Source organism: Manacus vitellinus, unplaced genomic scaffold (genome assembly GCF_001715985.3).
Source record: "Manacus vitellinus isolate BGI_N305 unplaced genomic scaffold, ASM171598v3 scaffold_4_pilon, whole genome shotgun sequence".
Taxonomy (NCBI): Eukaryota; Metazoa; Chordata; class Aves; order Passeriformes; family Pipridae; genus Manacus; species Manacus vitellinus.
The window spans coordinates 13,196,903-13,217,392 of record NW_021940604.1 but is presented as its reverse complement, the minus strand read 5'-3'; the positions used below and the strand labels follow the sequence as shown (position 1 = coordinate 13,217,392).

At 38.7% G+C, this 20,490-nt stretch overlaps 1 protein-coding gene across 2 annotated transcripts in view; it reads right to left on the bottom strand.

Annotated features, from left to right (window-relative positions):
- The window catches only part of ARHGAP18 (Rho GTPase activating protein 18), a 95,882-nt gene that overhangs the window by 28,500 nt on the left and 46,892 nt on the right, over positions 1-20,490 (bottom strand). Inside the window, exons 1-4 of one of the 2 annotated variants that reach the window (XM_018078229.2) lie at positions 10,664-10,755; positions 9,101-9,300; positions 6,576-6,811; positions 3,771-3,843 (exon numbers count right to left, since the gene is read on the bottom strand). In XM_018078229.2, coding sequence (XP_017933718.1) covers positions 3,771-3,843; positions 6,576-6,811; positions 9,101-9,300; positions 10,664-10,755 — 601 coding nt within the window. Of the gene's footprint in view, positions 1-3,770; positions 3,844-6,575; positions 6,812-9,100; positions 9,301-10,663; positions 10,756-20,490 lie in introns of those variants that run through there. The other variant, XM_029962782.1, reaches the window with a different exon arrangement.

The following is a 20,490-nucleotide window of genomic DNA, read 5'->3' as shown; positions in this document are numbered from 1 at the left end:
ATTGTAAATAACACTGTTTAATACAAAGCATCAAAGACAATTTAGCCTAAGAAACATTTCCAAATTTTGCCTGTTGTGTGTGTTACTCATTACTTGCTTTTTCCAGAGTGGCTTCTGCTCACTTTCCATAGATCCCAAATTACCTAGGGCATAGGCTAAAGATTAAGCTGATCCTGAAACTAGAGCTGTTCCTTTTGGTACAGAGATACATGAGTCCTCAGTAAGCAAACACATCCGAGGTCAAATTCATCTCTGACTCCAATCTTTGGCCTCCCTGTGTGTATCCCTGTATATCAAGTAAAATGTTTAATGCATCTGAACTGAATGAAAACAGTTCCCCATCCCCCCAAGACTTTTGTCGTGCTAATGCAGCCTATACGTGACCTACATACTTCCTACCAGCCTAGGAGGGATCTGATGTTAACAAACAGAAAAGCAGTAGCTCCTATTTCAGTACTCTGGTCATACCAAGGTGCTGTGTAAAGCAGATGTCTTGGCAATGCTGTGCACATTTTAGAGGTCTGGAAATGCTGCTGTTGTGGGGAGTTTCCTCTTGGTTGTATAGCCTTGCTCCTATTGTTGTGCATTCCTTAACTAGGCAGCATCTGTAAGAGGAAGCAGCTTTGATGTTCTGCCAATCTGCCAACTACATGCAATATTTCATGCGAGAAATGTAAATGTGATACATAAAATGTAAATACTGTCTATGAGGATGCGGAAACCATATTTTACATGAGTTTCATACCCTTTCCTTGGTTCACAGAGCTATTTTAAGTTCACATAAAATGATGGGAATTCTTAAGAAAAAAAACAAGGAAACATCACAAGTGTCAACTTTGCTATTTCCTAGTTTTGCTAGAGAATCTAGAGTATACCCCAATGGAGCTATGCTGATAGATCTTAATTTATAATTGGAAAGGTAGAGCAATTTTTTTTGACCGACAAAGCATTTCTCTAAAATGCCAGTTCATAGATGATTATAAATAGAAAATAAAAAACTTTTTAATCATTTCACTGACACTATCACTTTGGCTATAGGTTCCTTGCTTATCATGTAAAATGAAAAGCAAAAATAAACCCTTTAATTAAAAAACACAACCACATTTCAGTCTTTTTCCCTATCAAGAAGCAAACATCACTGCTCTTTACCCTCATATTACACACGGTACACACAATTCTTTCATCCATTTTCTAGACTGTTATGCTCTGAAATTGCCCTTATACAAAGGTTTTTATCTATCATTCTTCCCTTGGAGCTAATCCTGTGTTCAGAAAGACAACTGCAGTCTCACAGTAAACTGATTTTTGCTGCTACCCTATTTAAGATAATGAATATTTGACTTTTTATCTGTTTTATTCTTTCTTTTTTATTTCTTGAGAGGTCTCAACCAACACAGTCATTTTTCTTTTGTATCTGTTGAACATATTGCTAGCTTTGCAGGCCTTTAGTGAGTGTCATGGATTGTTAAATTGATAATGTCTTTTAAGAGCTTAACACACGATTCTGAATTTTCTTTTTGTTTCCTGTAGACATACTCCGTACCTATACGAAACAAAGACCCTTAAAGCCAGTAAGTGAGCATCCTTCAAAAAAAACTCAGATATGCAGCTACAAACAAAAAATCTAAGGAGCTCATTAAACTGTTCTGTTTGAGCAGGATTAGGCAGAAAAGAATAAAAATGTAATGGTTTTGTATTATTCTATGAGTTTGCATGCACTATTTGGTCAAGAAACAAGATGTGTCAGTTTGGTAAGAAAGGAGAAGTGAATACAGGTTCACACAGCTCAAATATGCTCTAAGGGCAAACAACTAACATCTTCAGTTTGGCAGAAGCACTTGGGAATGCAGCACTCAAATATCAAATTAGGAACAGAGTCATCACCTTTGGAGTATGGCTAGAAAGATTGTTTGCCAGAGCAGTTTTAAGACATCTCAATTTAAGTTTTTTTAATAATGTCTGAGATGATGTTCACATTTTTTCAGGTAAAACTAGGACTACTTCTCTGTCAAAGAGGTTTTCCATTTTAAAATAACATCTTTGGATTTGGATTTCATAAATATTTAGTACCTCTGAAATATCAGGCACTGCTTAGCTTTTGCCTTAAATTCATTCACTGTTTGTATAACACTAATTTGCTCATCATTCTGGAGGAAAGATCATAGCACAGCACTGAAACAGGTGCAGTGCTTTTAACACCACCAAACTTCCATGGTTTGACTGCAAATTGAACTGATTTTTCCTTCCTACTCCAATCCTGGGAGCAGAGCCCATTTCAGCATGTTGACAAATGCAGAAGTGTATCAGGATGTAAGCAGGCTGCATTTGCCATCCGCATCACAATCTGTGCTGACAAGAGCTAGCATATGGGATTTGCCTTTCAGAACTTCCCATTTCTGAAGGGTTCATCAGGGCCACTGGGAAAAAAAGAACCAGATGTGATAAAAACTCTGTAATAATTGCTTGGTAATTTTCCAGCTCTGAATCCTGCAGTGAAGTTTATTGACACAAGCACCAGGCATCTTCCTTCCCTTGTGCTGAACCAGCTGTCTGGCAGTCCTCCCAATTTTTTACTGTTCTGACTGAAGTGAGGTTTGCTGAGAAGGAAGGAAGGAAATACACACTTCTGAAAACACACAGTATTGGTGCTATTCAGGACTGGTTTATATTAATCTCTCCCACTTCAACTTCCATGCATATCCTGTATCGTCCATTGCTGTTTTCCCGAGTCTAATCCTAAAGTCAAAATTTTTCCAAAATACTACTGATCAGTATTCTAGATCTGGAGCAGAATTTTATCTGGTGGCTTAATTACAGATAACTAACTTGCAGTAGGGAACTTGATCTGCCTGCTCTAAGTGGCTATAGGGTTCAGTCTAAAACCTATGTGCTATCCAGCCCCCCAGAAGAATAGAAAACCCCAACATATAAACAAAGCAGAATAACAAAGTTTAAATGGCTGCCAGTAAATGTCCTGATCTCTACAGTGGTAGGTATGGTGGTATAATAGACATAGTGCAACCTCTACTTTGAAGAAACCTAAGATGATGCAGGACAGCCACCTTTTCATTACTGGATCTGAAGAGCAGCAGAAAGCTCTATCAAAGTCTTTCATCAAAATTCACACTCTCAAAACAGAAACTACAGAATCAGCTAAGGTCTTCTGTGATGCTTTATCCTGGCAGTGAGATGAAGGGGTCTTTCATGGGTACTGCACCCTTCTTGTGTGATCTACACGCCATTGAACACAATCCAGTTCTACACATAGGGAATGGTTATTTCCTTCCCATTTTCCTTAAGAAGGTAAGCAACCATTTTTCTTCCATCCCAAAATTTTCTTTTAATTTGAACTGCAGATATACAGCCAGTTCTCACTGTTTTTTCATGTTTATAGTCCATTTAGGTTCATTGTCTCGTATGCACAGATGAGCTTACGTACAGTATAACAGAGATAGACCAGAAGAGAGAAATTAAGGATCAGGAAAGATTTAAGCATAAACTGTGAGAGGAGACCTCTCTCAGACAGCTCAATTATAAGATGATCCCTGGTAATAAACCGGGTTTCTCAGATGGCTCAAAGGACACTATCTACAGCCACGCTTAAAATTTTACACCCCAACAATGCAGTTCAGAACAGGTTCCTCATTAGAATTTAATTTTATTTTGCTGAAAGTTACTTGAAATATGGACCCATGTAGTAGCTTGTGTAGTTGAATGCCTACAAAAACAAAAAGGAAAAAAAAAGAAAGAAGAAAGTCATTTGGCATTACCTTTTGTTCCATCGTGCGTTTCATTTTTGTTTTCACTTGTTCTCACAGTTGAGGGTTCACTTCCATCACAGACCTAAGAAAGAAACAATAAATATGCATGCCTATAAAAATCAAATGCATGCTTGTAGAAACTCCTTTGACCTTGTGCAGGATTAAACCACACCCTCCTGCAATACAGGGGTATGCAGAAGTGTTTCAGCAGAAAACTCTTTGCCAAAGTCCAAGGGGTTCTGAAATCCAGGTAATTAAAACAGAAGTCAATTTCTCCTCTTCCTAGAAGGCTAAGTGGGTGAAAGACTTAATTTCCCAGAGCGACAAAGAATAAGAAAATGCAGTCTTTGACCTGAAGCCATAGTTTGCACTGGAAAGGATATGGAAAGGGAATCCGGAGGAGACATTTTGACTGACTTGACATTTTGACTTCACTGACTGACTCCAAACTCCTTCCTCTTGCAAAATCTTAGTCACCTCCCCTACAGAGCAATCTCATCCCTTTTGCAGGGCAGCCTGACATTATTATCTGTGCTTTCAGCTTTGATTTTCAACAGCAAAGCCAGGACACTGTGAAGAGACTTCAAAATGGGAAAGGATTTGAACCATCCTCTCCTTTCTAAAATGCAGACCTACCCAGTCTCAAGATGTGTCAGATTCCATGAACTGGACTGACTCCTACTATAGGCAAAAATATTTCAGAACATGCAGAAAATCTATGCCCATATATATGGGTATACATATACCCATATACATTTTTACCCCTGCATTATTTTTACTGTGTTTTTGGCAATGCAAATTAACAATGAATGTTTAGCACTCTAGATTTCTAATTGTACTTTACTCAAGCAATTTATAACTCCATACTTACTGAGAAGAAAAATTCAAGTTTTAAAGATTTCTTCTGCCAGCATGATGTGTATATTCACTTCTTTTTTTCTTTTCTTTTTTTTCTTTAACTCGTGATTCTGAGAGGAGGAAAAAGATAGCACTCCTGCCCCAAAAATTATTACTGTTTCATAAAGCAGCAGAAGCAGACTGGGAAGCTGTCAAGATACCAAAAGCCTAGCTTCTCTTTGGGAATATGGCAGGAAATTTAGGAGCGACATCAACACAGTTGTGTTGATGCAAAACATCAACACTATTGTTTTACCTTTCCTCCTGCTTTCCTCCAGATGAAGGGAGGTTACAGGATTTTTGGAGGCTATTGTTAAACTGGAATGACTTCATACAGCTGCAGATGGCTTCAGTCCTCTTTTGTTACATAAAAAGCTTTCTAACGATGGAAAAGTAACAAATACTGAGACAAGTTACCTAGGGAGGTTGTAAAAGCTACTTCACTTTCTGTGACAGATTAGTTGAATAACCACAAGCAACGATTTCTGAGTAATTATCTTGCTTTGGAGAAAGGAATGCAGCACAGGTTTGAGGGACTACACTTGTTTTACTTTATTTCTGTTAAGGAAACAGGTTTAGAAGGATTTTTTTCCATTATTTCTGAATTTAAGAAATTTTTTAACCTTCTGTGTTACGCTTCTTATATGGCTATAATCATTTGTCTGTTTGCATTTCTTCTCACTGATGTCTTCAATATCAAAACATGCAGTTTAAGAGACACACAAGTCTACTGAACACTGTGACGTAGGATTTTCAAACATTACAGTGTGTAGCTTAAATACAGGAACATGAGTATTTATTGTGCTTTACTGAAATAACATCCTTGAAAGAGAAATTATACTGCTTTAAGCTATATGATATTTTACCTAAATTGCTCTGCTATTAGATTGTGTAATTTTTAGGTAGATTCAATTACAAAGCAGATCCTGGGAAGCTTTTATGGAGTTAATATCCCTTCTGTAATCACAAGCATGGCAAAAGAATGAAAGCGAAGCTGTGCCTCTGGAACACACATTTGAGCTTACAAACTCCCCCCACTACATTTCACTGCAACTGAGTTTGAAAGGAGCTGATGAAGAAGAAGATGTTGTTGAGGGAAAGAGGAAGTTAAATCTCCTCAAAATTCACGGTGCTTTCCACCACCACTGCACTGAATGGCACCGTCAGCAGTGACAATAAGGGACAGAGCTGAGGTCAGGTAAACTGGCCATGCATATCCATCAGGTTGAAGATCTCAGCGATCTGTGGGAGCAGACAGGACATATACCCTTCTCCACAGAAAAGGAATTCTAATCATAGTCTCCATTTCCCTCCTTTCCCTTTCCTACATATGGGAGAGGAACTCTGTTCAACATTCCACAAGAGGAGACTGGGACCTTTCAGGACCTGTCAGAGCAACTTCCCATACACACTTTAACAACACACAAAGGCCCTGGGAGTTAGTACGGGGTTTAAGCCCTCAGGTGATAAGCATAAAGACCTAGTCAAAACTGAGGAGGTTAGGTTTTTTTTTTTTAAAAAAAAAAAAAAGAAACGAGCACCAGTAAGTAAGAGCTACTACCACCCAAAGGTAAAAGTGGGCTTTTGGTAGCTCCTTGGGTAACTGTTGTCATGAGTTTTGCATCTACATGAAAGTTAATTCAGATTAATGTCTTGACTATGGACTGGTTGTTTTATTCATCACCTTTAAGCAACACAAGGCCAATATACATACTTCTTTTTACTTACTAAAATCACTTAATGCAATGTCAACTCTGGAAGAACACCATTCCTGTAAATTTAGTCAAAAATTCCCTTGGAAATCAGTGAAAAATCTTCTGGAAATATCCCTTTTGTGTGTCATTCTCCTCTCCTCCCACCCCTGCATGTTCCTCTTCTCTCTGCCAGAATCAAACAAAACAACAGACAGGAACTTACTTTTCCCTTTGAGTCATTTTGTAGCCTGAAGATATCTCTGACATCAGGAATCTGGTGCTGTTTGTTTTTTTTCCTCAGTGTTTGTGTGATAGTCTCTACTCGCTTTTCCACTGCTGCTCTCTGGGTTCGGGTCAGTGTGGATAGAAACACCATGCTTTCCTGGGAGTCACCAGAGCTCTCTCCAAACAGATTTGACAGACCTGCCTCCTTCAGCCATTCTTCTTCTAGTTCTCCCTCTGAGCAAGTCAAAGGGAAAAAGGCAAAAAAATTGGCTTTCGAGTACTGCCAAGCACACTGGATGTTAATGACATGATAGAGTTAATACAATCCCAGGGAAACTACTACAGGGATAAGCAATTAAGAATAATTACTTATACTATCATGACTTGGAAAAAAGCTATTGTTTCTGAAGAGCTTCAAAAGATTTAATATATGATATCAAAGCTTTTAAAATAGTTAATCCAATACAGATTGCTATGTGGCAATCTTTATAATAATCTACAGCATTTCTATTAAATCATATACCATTTTATAAATGTACCTAGATATAAATTTGTATGGGGAAGTCTGAAAAACTCTGATCATCACTGCCTCATTGATTTTCAGTTCAATATTCAATCTTTTTTGCTCCCTTACTGACATGGTTCTGCCCACTTTTCTTGACACATTAATCCTACAGCCCTCCACTAGCTCAATTTAACGAAGGACAAACTAGGCTACAGGAGTCACCTTAATGCTATTTTTTCATCAATTCTTATGACATGGTCTCCAGCCTGCTGACAGCCCACAAAACAATTTTTGCTTTATTCTTATAGCTGATAAGGTATCCTTTATTGACAGATCACTGCACAAGAAAGATGAGAAAGCTATTGAATACTGTTACTGATGGCAAAACTTCTGATTCTGAAACCCGTATCTGTCTAATGATATTTTCTTTAAAACCCTAAGTTCTGTCTGTAGCAGCTGAGGTTGTGTTGAATGCCAGCAACCCTCTCAAATGTTCAAGCAACATTTCCATTTATCAGATATCTAAAAATACTCCAAATCTGGCATGTCTACTTCACCACTGACTGGAGTTTCCCACTGTGCCCAGTGCACATTCAAGTGGGCACCTGAATATTAACAGCATTCAGAAAACAGACAACAGATTTTAAGTATGGATTTTGCTATGGCTGGGCAGCCAAACCCTGAACCTCTGACAAAACTTTCAGATTTTATCAGGGCTGGAAAGAAGGGCTACACCCATTCTTCAGAGCAGGTGTGAGCAAGGTATATCTCATCTGTCCCCTGCCTTGCCTTTGTATGGCTGTGATTCAAGCATGCCCCCCCCCACCCCTCGGCAGGCCCAGCATCCAGGTGCAGCATCCCACACATTCAGGAGTACTTGTATCCAAGCAAGCTGCTGCACATTAGGCAAGGTGCAGGGCATAGCAACACATGCTTAAGCTTATAACTCAACTGTGCTGACTCACCTGGGCTTCATGCCAGAGTCAGCTGCAGTAACTAAGGGGAAGAAAGCTATGTAAAAAAAAAAAAAGGAAATGGGGTGTAGAGCCTAAAGGCACAGCCACACCAGTGAGCTGGGGTAATAGAAGAGGCTCATGCACTGCAGAACAACGGGCTCTGCTTCTCTGGAGAAAGCTTCACAGCTCTGTCAGATGCCCTGCTCCCTGGGCACAAGGGCTGGGAGCCTTGCTGCTTTCTCCAGGGGCCACGTTGTTACACTCTTCAGAGTACTTGTAAATAGCAGCGCCATTTCAAAATGCTTAAGGAGGTAGAAGTGCAAATCCCTTTGAAAGCTCATGGAGCTCATTCTTCTCACTCATGTGGAGGCCATATCAAAATGCAAAATTCACCATTTTAATTTACTGAGACTGTAAGTCTCTTGTAAGAATGGGAGAGAGACAGATACTGCTCTGTTAAAAAGTAATTTTTGAGAGAAGACTGGAATTAAGGACATTGTTCCTCTTTTGTCAGAGACAAAAAAAAAAAGAAAATAGAAACTGCCCAGCCTCTAAGATCATGACCTAAGGAGTGGCCCATAATTGATGCTTCTGAGAAACAAAATAATACAACTGAACAATCACAACAGTTACAAGCGTAGAAAGTTACTCACTAAACTTAAACTGGTTAATCATTGGCTTGTCTTCTAAAGCGTGGGGTTTCTATCCACAATAGCTACAATAACGAACAACATACACAAAGAGTGAAAGAGTGAGTTAGTTTAACAGTAAACTGCAAATAAAGCTTCAATTGTTGTGATTCGCAAGAACAGGCACCTTTCTGATATTCTGCAAATACCATTCAAAGGAAAATCATCCTTTTACTTATGTCCAATAAAACTCTTTCAGAGCACTGCCTGTTTCTGGTGATATGCATCAGAGGCAACAGAGTTTTCAAAGTGGATATTCATGACCTCTTTTTTATGATTTGTGTTTAGTGGGTGCTATCTCTTGCAATAAGACTTGAAGAGAAATTCCTAAATCAGCAAACTGATGATCATTCACAGCAATGGATTTCGTTACCATCTGGCTCTTTCACTACAAGTGCTACTCCTTCCTCATGGTTATTTCCTCTGGTTTCATGGATGTTTTCAACTTCTTTCCAGTAGTCCTCCATAGATAGTTCATCCAAGGAGTCCTGGGATCCCGAGCGGTCAAACGATGCTCCATCGGGGATCTTCTTGGAATGGTCATGGTTCATTGTATACTGGCCAGATCGACGGCTATAAACAAACCCAAAAGCAATTCTTGGTTAGCATCTTAAGATACAAGATATATTAATATCTGTGAAGGCAACTGCTGATGAATTGTGCCAAAGTATCAAAGCAAACCACTATCAACAAGCAAACCAAGATATCAAAAATTACTTTTAATATCTGGAATATATTTTTAATTTAATATTTCTGCTATATGTATCTTCCAATCCAGAATGACAGAGTCGTCAGTCTTAAAAAGGAAATAATGAATCCAAGGTCTAGTAATCCTGGTTACCAAATCTTTAATTCAACTCACAACAGTCAGTTCCACAAACCTTATGGTACATATCTTCCTATCACCGCTTAAAAATTTTTTCAAAAGTGTTTTTCTGCCGGAGTAAAATCTTATAGCTTAACAGTACAATTACTGTTTCCCTTTGTTATTCTGCCTTTATTTTTTATTAATATTTACTCTGGTATCTATGACCTTGATTACAGCTGGGAAAGGACAATGTAGAATTACTGCAATTACAGTTTGTGAAGTAAACTGGCAAGTCCGAATGTTTAATAAGGGCCACAGAAACTATTTGTTTCCATCTGGCTGCCTCTTTGACTGAAACCTTACCATTTTTATAGTTTGGTGTTACTAGTTTCTGATTCACTCCACCAAATGTATATTGCTAAGGCTTCCAAAAGGAATCTTTCATCTTAAGTATAACTGCAACTAGAAAAAAAGAAACCAATAAGCTGAAACCTCCAGGTCTCATCTTGACCTCATGAAGTCATTGGCAAAAATGACCACTGACCTAGTAGGGAATTCATCTTAAAAAGGGCAAAGGTTTTAATGATATCACTGAAATTACAGGTCACCCTTACAGTCAAATATACCGAATCAAAAGCCACAGACTGATCCAGCGTATCAGTGCATTACATGAGTAGCAACCTGATTTAACTTTGGAGTCGGTTCTACTTATAGTGGAGGTCAGATTGAATGTGATGATCTCCAGCGATCTTTTTCTAAACTAAGTTACTCTACTAGTGTAACTGGTTCTTCCTTGTATTAAATTCTTCCTTGTATTAAAAGATAGTAAGCTCTCAGTATTTCAGGAAGAGCCTCAGAGTCTTTTATGTCTGAATTTATCTCCATATTCTAAAAAAGAAGGCATGGTTTGGGCTTTAATAATATGTATCACTTATTCCAAGAGAAAAACATATCAAAGATCAAGCATTGTGGATTTATCAGAGTGTAACCGCAGTAAATTAAGTCCTACCATCCCATTTGGCTGACTTGGTGAGTTCATATAGTATTAAAACAAAAGTCTCTAGTCCTTGCATTTTATCTCAGGACAACTGACGCTTGTTAGCTGCTCCTAAGTAAAAAAAGCCATACCTTTCTCTCTGAAGATAAGCCCCTTGTGTGTCCAAGTCACAAATCCTTTCACGCCACACATGCTCGATTCTCTGATAAGAAATCCTGACCATATGGACTTTGCCTCTAAAGGTAAAAAGCCTTACGGAAGGACACTGAGTTTCCACCCGCCCTGCCTCTTTGCTCCAAGTGCAAGTTAATAAATGACAATTAATTACCAAGATAATATGCGCCTTAACACCATTCCTTAACCTGCCTTTACTTGAAAGCCCGGCGGAAAAAAAAAACATAAAGGAGTGTTTAGCTTCTGCATTAATGGCAATAACACCATCATGGTAGTAGTACATGTTACCCAATAAATACAATATCTCTACCTCAGTTCTTTAACCTCTCCTGACAGGTGTGTGCCACGCATGACATGTGCTGCTTGTGAATCCAACACTAATCACTGCAGAAACATGTTCATGGAGACACAGCAGAAGCGTCCCTACCAGGCAACATGAGCACTGAGTGTGGCCAAAGCAGGTCAGACTTCCCAGCCCTTGCCCAGGCCTCCTACCTTCTTCACCTGGAGGTGCTCAGAGCAGACTGAGTCTCTCTCACAGACTCTGGACACTTGAACTGCTGCCTAAGGGAGGTGAGATTTCAGTTTATTGTCACTTAGTTTAACCCTCTGGAGCTGCAAGGCAACTCTTCCGTGGCCTTTTACCTTTGGAACAACCTGCTCTCACTGACCCGCCTCAGCTGAAATTTAACCATCATAGCACACAATGCAAAAAATAAAACTAACAGAGTGGATAAGTTAAAAACATGCACTTTGGGGGATTCTGGCAGGCTGAGCTGGGATACAATGCAGCATGTCATGGGCTCTGCGCCATGCTGAAGGCAGAGCTCCTCTGATCCCTCTTTAGAAGCCAGCTTGTCACCTTCCCCAGACTAAGTCCGGTTTCTGAGAAGAGAAGCCTGTGTCCCAAAATTCACAGCTGACACTCACAAAGAGCACTCAAGGCCATTTTCAGGGTCCTGCGAGCATTTGCTGTACATCACAAACACTACATTAACTCTCAGAGACAGCACCCTGCCCTTCAGTCTCTGGTCACAGGGTCACAGGGCTGCTCTACTCCACCAAAGGTAAGTGGCTTCTCTTGTCAGGCTCCTCCCAGCCTGACCTTTCCATCTGCCATTAACGAACCAATACAGGAACTCTCAACTGTAGGCGGGCAGTAACACCACTTCTTGTCATGAAAGCCCTCAGAGACAGAAGGACATGAATGACCAAAGGATCCTGACAAGAAATATTCACACAAAACCTCCACCACTCTGCTGTGAATCTTCAGATCTCTCCTTCAACGTGTTGTTTTAGGCCCATTCTCAGCTGCCAACCCCAACCCTAGCAGCGTTTGGGCTCCTCAGGAGCCAAGTGACACACCACTCCCACTCCACTCACAAATTCCTTGATTCCTTGTCTTCTCTCATCAGACTCAGTCAATCCCTATCACCCGTTATGGTTTGGACTGCAAACCCTTTCAAAGCCATCTGCATTTGTCCACAGTCACACTTCATATTTTTGTGGGCTAGGACAGAGAGAGGCTCTGGCTGAGAGAAAACAACTGCTAAAGCTCTAGCTCTCAGAACACATCAGATCTTATTTCACTTCACTTGGTTCAAGGTTTCTTGCCTTGCATACTCCACCAGAGAAAGACATCAGTGAAGCAGTATTTGGTGCATAATCTGCACAGCAGTGGCTCCTGGCATCTTCATCTCTGTCTCTACTATGAACTCCTTCCTGTGCACAAAGAGGCAGAAACAAAACAGACCTTTTGAGGATAATGAGGACAGTCTTGATACCATAGGCTTGGTGTAGATGAGAAAACAAAAATAATTTTAAAAATTCACAGCATATGGAAAAATAGGTTGCCAATTAAGATTTTTTATTTTCAGATATCTGTTGACAACAGCAAGAACATGGGGTTTCTGCTGTGACCTTCCACTAAATTCAATCCTTCTCCAAACTTATGCTTAGTAAGCACTAATTGCATATTACACAATAAAAATGCACAGGTGGAAGCACGTTAAGGCCAAGAAGAACAGAGAGGAGCAAGGGAAAAGCGATCACTCTTAGTAATAATATTATAAGGAATCTGGACAAGAGATATATTTTTTAAAATAATTAATTTACATTTATAGATTAATAAAATTTTTTTTGAAGTATTTCAAATGCCTCACATTACAAGCTTTAAAGTTTTGTAAAAGACTGCTATCCAAAAAACTATCAGTAGGAAATAAATACAGCTCATTACAAAAAAAAAGAAGCTATTACTGCAGTTGCAGAAAACAGGTTACTTCTCCAGTACATTGTTATCAAGCATCCACTTTGTCTATTTAAAATGTGACAACAGCTGCTTTTCACAAGTATCTCAAAGGAGATCTCTTTTCTTCATACAGAAAATGTAGGGTACTGCTAGCATACACAGTCACTTGAAGTAATTTTCAAGCATTTCAGATTACTAAACAGTAAGTTTACTCACCAGCAGTTTCTTTCCCTCCGGAAAACTCATACTTCCATTAAGGTCTTCACTTATAACACTCTCAAACTCTATTAAAATCTATTCCCAATCATTAGTAAATAGTTTACTCTTCAAATAGCTTTAGAGGGAGTAGTGCAACACTCTCACTTGCAAATGACACAGTTAGTTCTAACCTCTCATACTCAGACACATGCCCTTCACAGCCAATGAGACTTTTGCCTATTTATCTCAGTACAAAACTGAGCCCCCAGGTATAAAATTCATTCTTCAGTATAGTTATTGCAGTTTCTCACCAGACTTAATCTTCTTGTCCCACCCACTAGACATGCATTTATGTATTAGAAACATCAAGGATGTGACAAGAAACACTCCAGCTCTTCCAGAGGGGGGCCATTAAAAACAATTCTTGTAATGAACACCATTCATTACATTTACAAGGAAAGAAACCAGATTTGGGTTATTTCTCTAAGTACTGATTTGCTTCATACTGTGTCAAGCAATTAAGGGAGAAGAACTGTGGGAAAATGTTTTCTTCAGCATTTACTTTTGTGACCAACTGTGTCCCCTCTCAGCCTCTAAGTAAATATGACTCTTTACATTAATCACTATTTTACACCGTAACAAAAATGCTGTTTTTTTCAGGCTCCGTTAACCCGATTTTGATTTCAGCAACAGTCGTTTTATAATAGTTCAGTTGTCTTTATTCCTAATTTTCTTTCCTGTGAAGTCTAAATCTCCCTGTCTGTTTCAGTGCCTTTTTAACAGTTCATAACTGATATTTGTCCTGTGTAAACTACAACAGTTAGAGATTAATCAGTTAGTAAAGTGCACTTCCACTCTCATTTCAGATTAATTGCAGAAAGCTAATTTTGCCCTTACTTCCATTTTTCTCACTTAAGAATTAAGGACCATGTTGTGTTCTAAAACAATGAGTGATGAGAAAAAAATATAGTATTTGTCATTTTTGTAGTGCTAGGTAATAATTTTGGACCTTTCTACAGCACTATACAAACATTGTAATTGTATATTATAATTATAGTGTAATTTTATGGTATTCTTATATACTATACATGTGGGTATGCATATAGATAAAGAAATACTAAATGCAAGAGCATTTATGGTCACAAAAACTAAGGAATATAAATACACTGTTGAGTCAAACATAAAAGATTAACACTGCTGAAAGAGATGTGCAGTTCCTCTAGCAGGATGATTGCGGAAGAGCACATCGACTCTAGGAAAGGACAAAGTCCAGCTATTAAATACTGTACGAGCTAAAGCAAAAAGACACCAGTTTCTAAAATCTGTTATCTTCTTCTTTTAAAGCAAATGCAACAATGGATGAAACGCAAGTGAAACGGAGGAGTGGCAAACACCTTTTCAGCCTACAATTTAGGAATTTCTGTACAGGGTCCTTTTTTCTACCCACTTTTGGCAAATCTTGGAATTCAAAATTCAGGCCTGGATCTTTCCTGAATAAAAACTTTCACACCTATAAAAAGTGTCATAAGTGCAACAAGGGAAGAGACCATCTGCTTAATTACTGGGTCTGTCTTCAATTCAGATTAAACTCTTTGGTGCTAAACAAATATGGTCCTTTTTCCACAGCTGCCAAACAAAATGTATGTGGGTTTTAAACATTGTCTTTAATTCAATGTTCTACAAGACTAAGAGTTCTCCAAACATTTGCATCAGCTGATTTCCAACACTGAGAACAGTACAGAAAATGCATTGCATCAGCAAGTGTGCTGGGTTTGGGGTAGAGTTAATTTTCTTCACAGTGGCTAGTATGAGGCTGTGTTCTGGATTTGTGCTGAACACAGGACTGAGAATATAGAAATGGTTCTGTTATTGATACTTTGTTATTTTTATTTTGTTATGGCCTTTTCTGCTTTTCATATTGCTACAGTGACGAGGATGGGTGGATGGGAAGTTGGAAGGAGACACAGCCAGGACAGCCAACTCCAATTGATCCATGGAATATCCATGATACATGGAATATTCCATACCATGAAATCATGTTCAGTATATAAAGAGGGGAAAGAAGGAAAAAGTGGGAGATGTTTGGAGTGATAGTGTTTTTCTTCCCAAACCCTTCCCAACCATTACACGTGATGGAGCTCTGCTCTCCTGGAGATGGCTGAACACCTGCTTGTTCATGGGAAGCAGTGAATTAATTTTCTTGTTTTGCTTTGCTTGCATGCACAGCTTTTTCTTTCCCCATTGAACTGTCTTAATCTCAACCCATGAGTTTTCTAGCCTTTACCCTTCTGATTCTCTCTCCCATGATGCTGGTGGGGAGTGGTTGTGTGATAATACTTGTTTGCTGGCTGGGGTTAAACCACAACATTAAGTGAGATAATTACTTGTCAAACTGAACTATTACACATCGTTAAGCTGTACATTGAAAATATAATGTTTGACCTTAGAGGCTTCTTTAAATCCTAGCCATTAACCATTGCTATTGGAATTCCTGTACAGTCAATGTCTTGAGCATTGCTGCCCCTTCGGATGTACTCTACAGTTCTCCAATAAACTAGCACTTTACTTCCAGAGTTATATAAAATGACAAAAATACATCTGACTATAGCTGCACTACAGCAGCAACTTCTGAAATGCCTATGCAAAGGGAGTTATTGGTCCCAAAGCTAGTCTAAGTTTGGTCATTTACATAAAAGCTATGAGCAGTATTATTGCAGCCATACCTCAGGTGATACTGAGGCTCATTGATTCTGGGCACGATACCAACATGTGGTTAGATGTGTTAATCTCATAAACAAGACTGTGAGAAGAGGGAAAAAAGGGGTGAGTACTTGGCTCAGGGAGGTGAAGCATGTTGTTCAAGCTCATGGTGTAAATCAGTGACAGAAACAAGAATAATTCTCAGATCTCTGCAGTCTTTCACCACTGGACCACTGAGTGTTAAAGATTGAGATCTGACCCCATAGCATACTGCAAGGCAGATAAAAGGAAGCTCTGCTGTTGAGGGTTTGTGATAGGCTCCAGTACTGTGGCCATAGAGTAGCACTCTCAAAGCAGAATTGTCTTGCTGACATAGGAGTTACAAATACAGTAATCTGTGTAAGTAATTTTAAGTTTGTACAAAGGTTAGCTAGATTGAAACAACAAAAAAATGCCGATGAGTACAGTGGCTCATTTGGAAAACTATTTACCAAGTAATCGCATCGAGATGTTGTGATCTCAAATATAAATACAGGACCTCCTAAGTCCTTTTAAATCAAAACAACTAAAGAGATAAGAAGAGGGAAACAGTGTGGTCTCCTGTCCCACTTCTCATCCTGAATGCTGACCTACAAGAAGTGTGGGAATAAGTAAAGCTACAAAACCCAAAGCTCCCCCTATCCCTCCCCTTCTTTCAAGAAGCCAACCAGCACTGCAAGGTGCAAAAACTTCTTAACTGAATTAATCAAGAAAGCTCTAATCTAATGGGTACAGCAGTTGCCTGGCTTCAGCTTTCCATTCCTGGCTGGGACACTGGCCTGGGAAGCAATTGCCAGACCTTCCTATAGCCGTGGTATCTACCACAAGGGCATCCTGATTTTTCACGGTTTGTAGGCAAAGCTGCATCCCAAAGATAATGCAAGGCCTTGATTCTAAGGCTGTGTTAAATCAGGAATTTTTATTACCAAATCACTTATAGTAATGGTTTCAACCTGATGTTTGAGAAATTTTTGTCACACCATCCCTTCACACAATATCCAGGATTTTGCAGTGAAGTTTTGAGCATTTTTCCAAGTCTTCTGTTAAAAAAAAAAAATCAAATTGGAATTGATATGCCCATCAAAGCAGGTTGTCTTAAAATAACTGAATTTTGCATAAAGCCACAGAGTAGTGACTCTACCTAAATGAAGATAAATTAATTTTTTTAAATGGAAACATCTTCAACTTTTTACAAGGCTTAACATATTAAAAAGATTCTTTCTATTTCACTGATAGTTAAATCCTCCCATCAAACAAAAGCCAGTATCACAACCTTTCCTAAGCAGCACGTAATCCTTGAGCAACACGAAGATACAAGTCTGGACATTTGGTATCCAGAACAATGCAAAAATATTTCTCACTCCTTTTAAAATGCTTCATAACTTTCAGAAGGCATTAGAGAACCTTCAGTGTGGGCTTGTATTGCTGCTTTTCATTCTAGCTCCTAAAACTTGTCACTCATTGCAACAACTGAACTCTCTGTTTTCTACCTTTTGTGTCATTTACTCCTTCCATGAGTGACTGCAAACCCTCCTGCAACTCAGTCTTTTCAAGACAATCATACAGGACATGTAAAGGTAACAGTAAAGATGTAACAGAATTTCCAGTATTTTTGGTGAACTGACACTTAGCACTCCTTCTCTCCATAATTAAATCGTTTTATTTTGGCTACTCTGTGACCTTATGGAACATTCTGAACATAAACTGCAATCAAACTTGCCCAAATCCCCATTAAGCTCCAACAAAAAGCCAGAGAAGTAGAAACTGAGGCAAAGTTCTGTTCTCTTTCCAAAGAGTACAAAGTGATTGCAGAGAGGGTATAAAACTTTCTAAATGAGCACAAAACAGGCTGAGCAAAGAGAATCAGGTCTCTTAGGAATTTTTTTAAAATTCCATCAGCTGCTGTTAATACCTGCTCAAAACTGCTCTGGAGATTAACAAAAAAAAACCCCAACAATGAAACAAACAAAAAAAAGCCAAAAAAACCACCACAAACATAACAAAGCAAAGCAAAACAAAACACCTAAGAAACAAAACAACAACAAAAAAGACAACAGAGAAAACCAAAACCCAACAAAACAAACAAAAAAAAACCCCCAGAAACCACACCAACTGGCATTTTAAATCCCTCCATAAATAACAAGCAGAAAACAGGCCAAAGTTAAGGTTGCCAGACTATAAGAAGTATATATATACACTGTACTGCTTCCAGCCACATCCTCATTATTATTTATATGAGATTTTTTCTACTTTAGTGCACATTCCTGATTTTGCAACCCTAGCCTGTCACTAAAGAAAACAGGAAGGAAATTGTGGCAATGACACAGGCTATTACACTTAATATTCTAATCCACTATACCAGAAATGGAAGATTCCAGATACGATGCCAAAACTAAATCTGCCTGAACTATATGCAGCACTTCTAAGAAGATTAAAATATTTCATGACATTTCCTTTAGTAGGACCTGATGTTCCTACACAGCCATTTAGACTCTACCTATTTTCTATTTCTGGTTAGATACTTTATAATTATGGTACACGGACATATACACACCCTATCTTAAATGAGCATATAGATCACTAGCCCCCCCGTGCATAATTGATGATGTGAAATGATTTATTATCAAAAGAGGCATTAGAACTGTAACATATACATATATGAATGGTTGCCAAAAGAGTTATTTGATATGCCATCCCAGGCTGTTTCAGGAAAAACGTGACCTTGTTCCACTCCACACAAAGTGAGAAAGAATTCAGGATTGACATCTGCAGCCATAAAGCTCATCCACCACAAAATGATTACAGCAGTTTTGTTTCCTCATTTGTGGGGGGACTGCTGCATTCCAGCATCCAAGCTGTTCGACTCAATGCATGCTTTTAGCTTTATTCTCCAACCATAGAATACAAAAGCCTGCTTATTTCTTTTAGCAAAAGGTAAGTCTCATGGACTCAGATTTGGAAGATTTTTAGAATTCCAAAACATCACATAACATATTATCAGACTTGTAATAAAATTATCACAATTTAGCTAAACTTTCATACCATTTGAATGAAGAGTCTCAAAGGTTTTGAATTCACAATGTTATTTTTTTGCCCATATGCATCCACTGCTGTTCAAAATCTAACACTCCAGAAAGAGAAACAGCTATTCCTGAGAGAGCAAAATCCACCAGAGGAGAAAACAAGGGGACAAGGGAATGTGGGTGGCCTGTACAGGTAAAATCACAAGAGTGGCAACATGTCAGAACAGGTTTGCAAGCTGTGCAGACCTTCGGAAGAACCGGAAAAGCTTACAGAACCTCGAGTACCACTGAATGGTACAAGGCAATTTCCAAACTCCAGTATGTTCAAGCCTAATTTTGTTTAAAGCTATAGTTTAAAAAAAAATGCCTACAGCTAGGAAAATAAGGAAAGGAAGGGCCTCACTTGAATCTCCTTTGTCACTTTTTTGGCTCTGTCCCATGATCGACCTTTCTCATTGCTTCCAAATGCCTCCTACATCACCTGGCTTCACATGGGCACAGATGTTTTCCTTTGCAGTTTTGATTCTTTCATTCTCTACTTCATATCAGTGACAAAAGTCTATGGGAAATATGTTTTCTGTAAGCACCCTCGTGCTACTTATTGGGAAAATACTCAAGCATATAATACACATTTTAAAAGTACACTTTTTTTGTAATCTTCTAAGAGAACCACTGGAACTAATCTTCTCCCAAAGACGAGAATAAAGCCTGTCTGAGATCACTTCAGGCTCCACAAATATCAAAGAGAATAAACCAGGAAGTGAAACAGATACAGTATTTGTAATTCCATTATTGAGAGGCATAGAGAGGAAAGATTTAAATAATTTATTTTTCTTTTCACACTGGAAAAAATAAGCATGGCAACAAAGCCCGATTTAACTATCCTGGCAAATACCAAGACCATCTAGTAAAGTACAGTTACAGCCATGAAATGGTACTCAAGTCACTTTTGTGTCTTTAAAAGCAATTAGCTCTCTAAAATCATTAGTTCTTACCATGCTAAAGGACCTATTAGTTAGGCCTATAACCCTGTTACTTGCAAAAATAAGGCTTACAGCACAATTCAGTAACTTTGTTTATGCTTGAAGGAAACTGCCACACATTCATAGTCAATTTATTACAATATAATCCTTACACTCAGAATAAATTGTAAATTAATTTGTACGAGCATTCCCAAACAGCAGGCAAGGAAATCCATGCAGGAATCTAAAGACGTTTTGTAAGGAAAATGTTTTTATTGTCCAAACAAACCACCAACAAATTCTCAGTAAGACAGAGCAGATAAAAGTGATCTCACAGAAGCTGGACAAGAAAGGGAGAGGCAAAAACAAAAAGGGCTGAGAAGACTAGCATGTACAAGGTGGGCCAGTACTCAAGTATTCTGAGGGATACAGGTCTATTCAGAAGCAAAGCATCAGAGATGCTTAAAGGCAAGGGAATAGGAGAGAGGGAGACCTCAACGATGCTGCAAGAGATGGACCATCTGGGTTTAGTTTATGCTTAGCATAAGCAAGGAGGTGTTTGCAACCAGCTTCAAAAGTGGTCACTAGAATTTCACCCACTGTCAGAGGAGCCA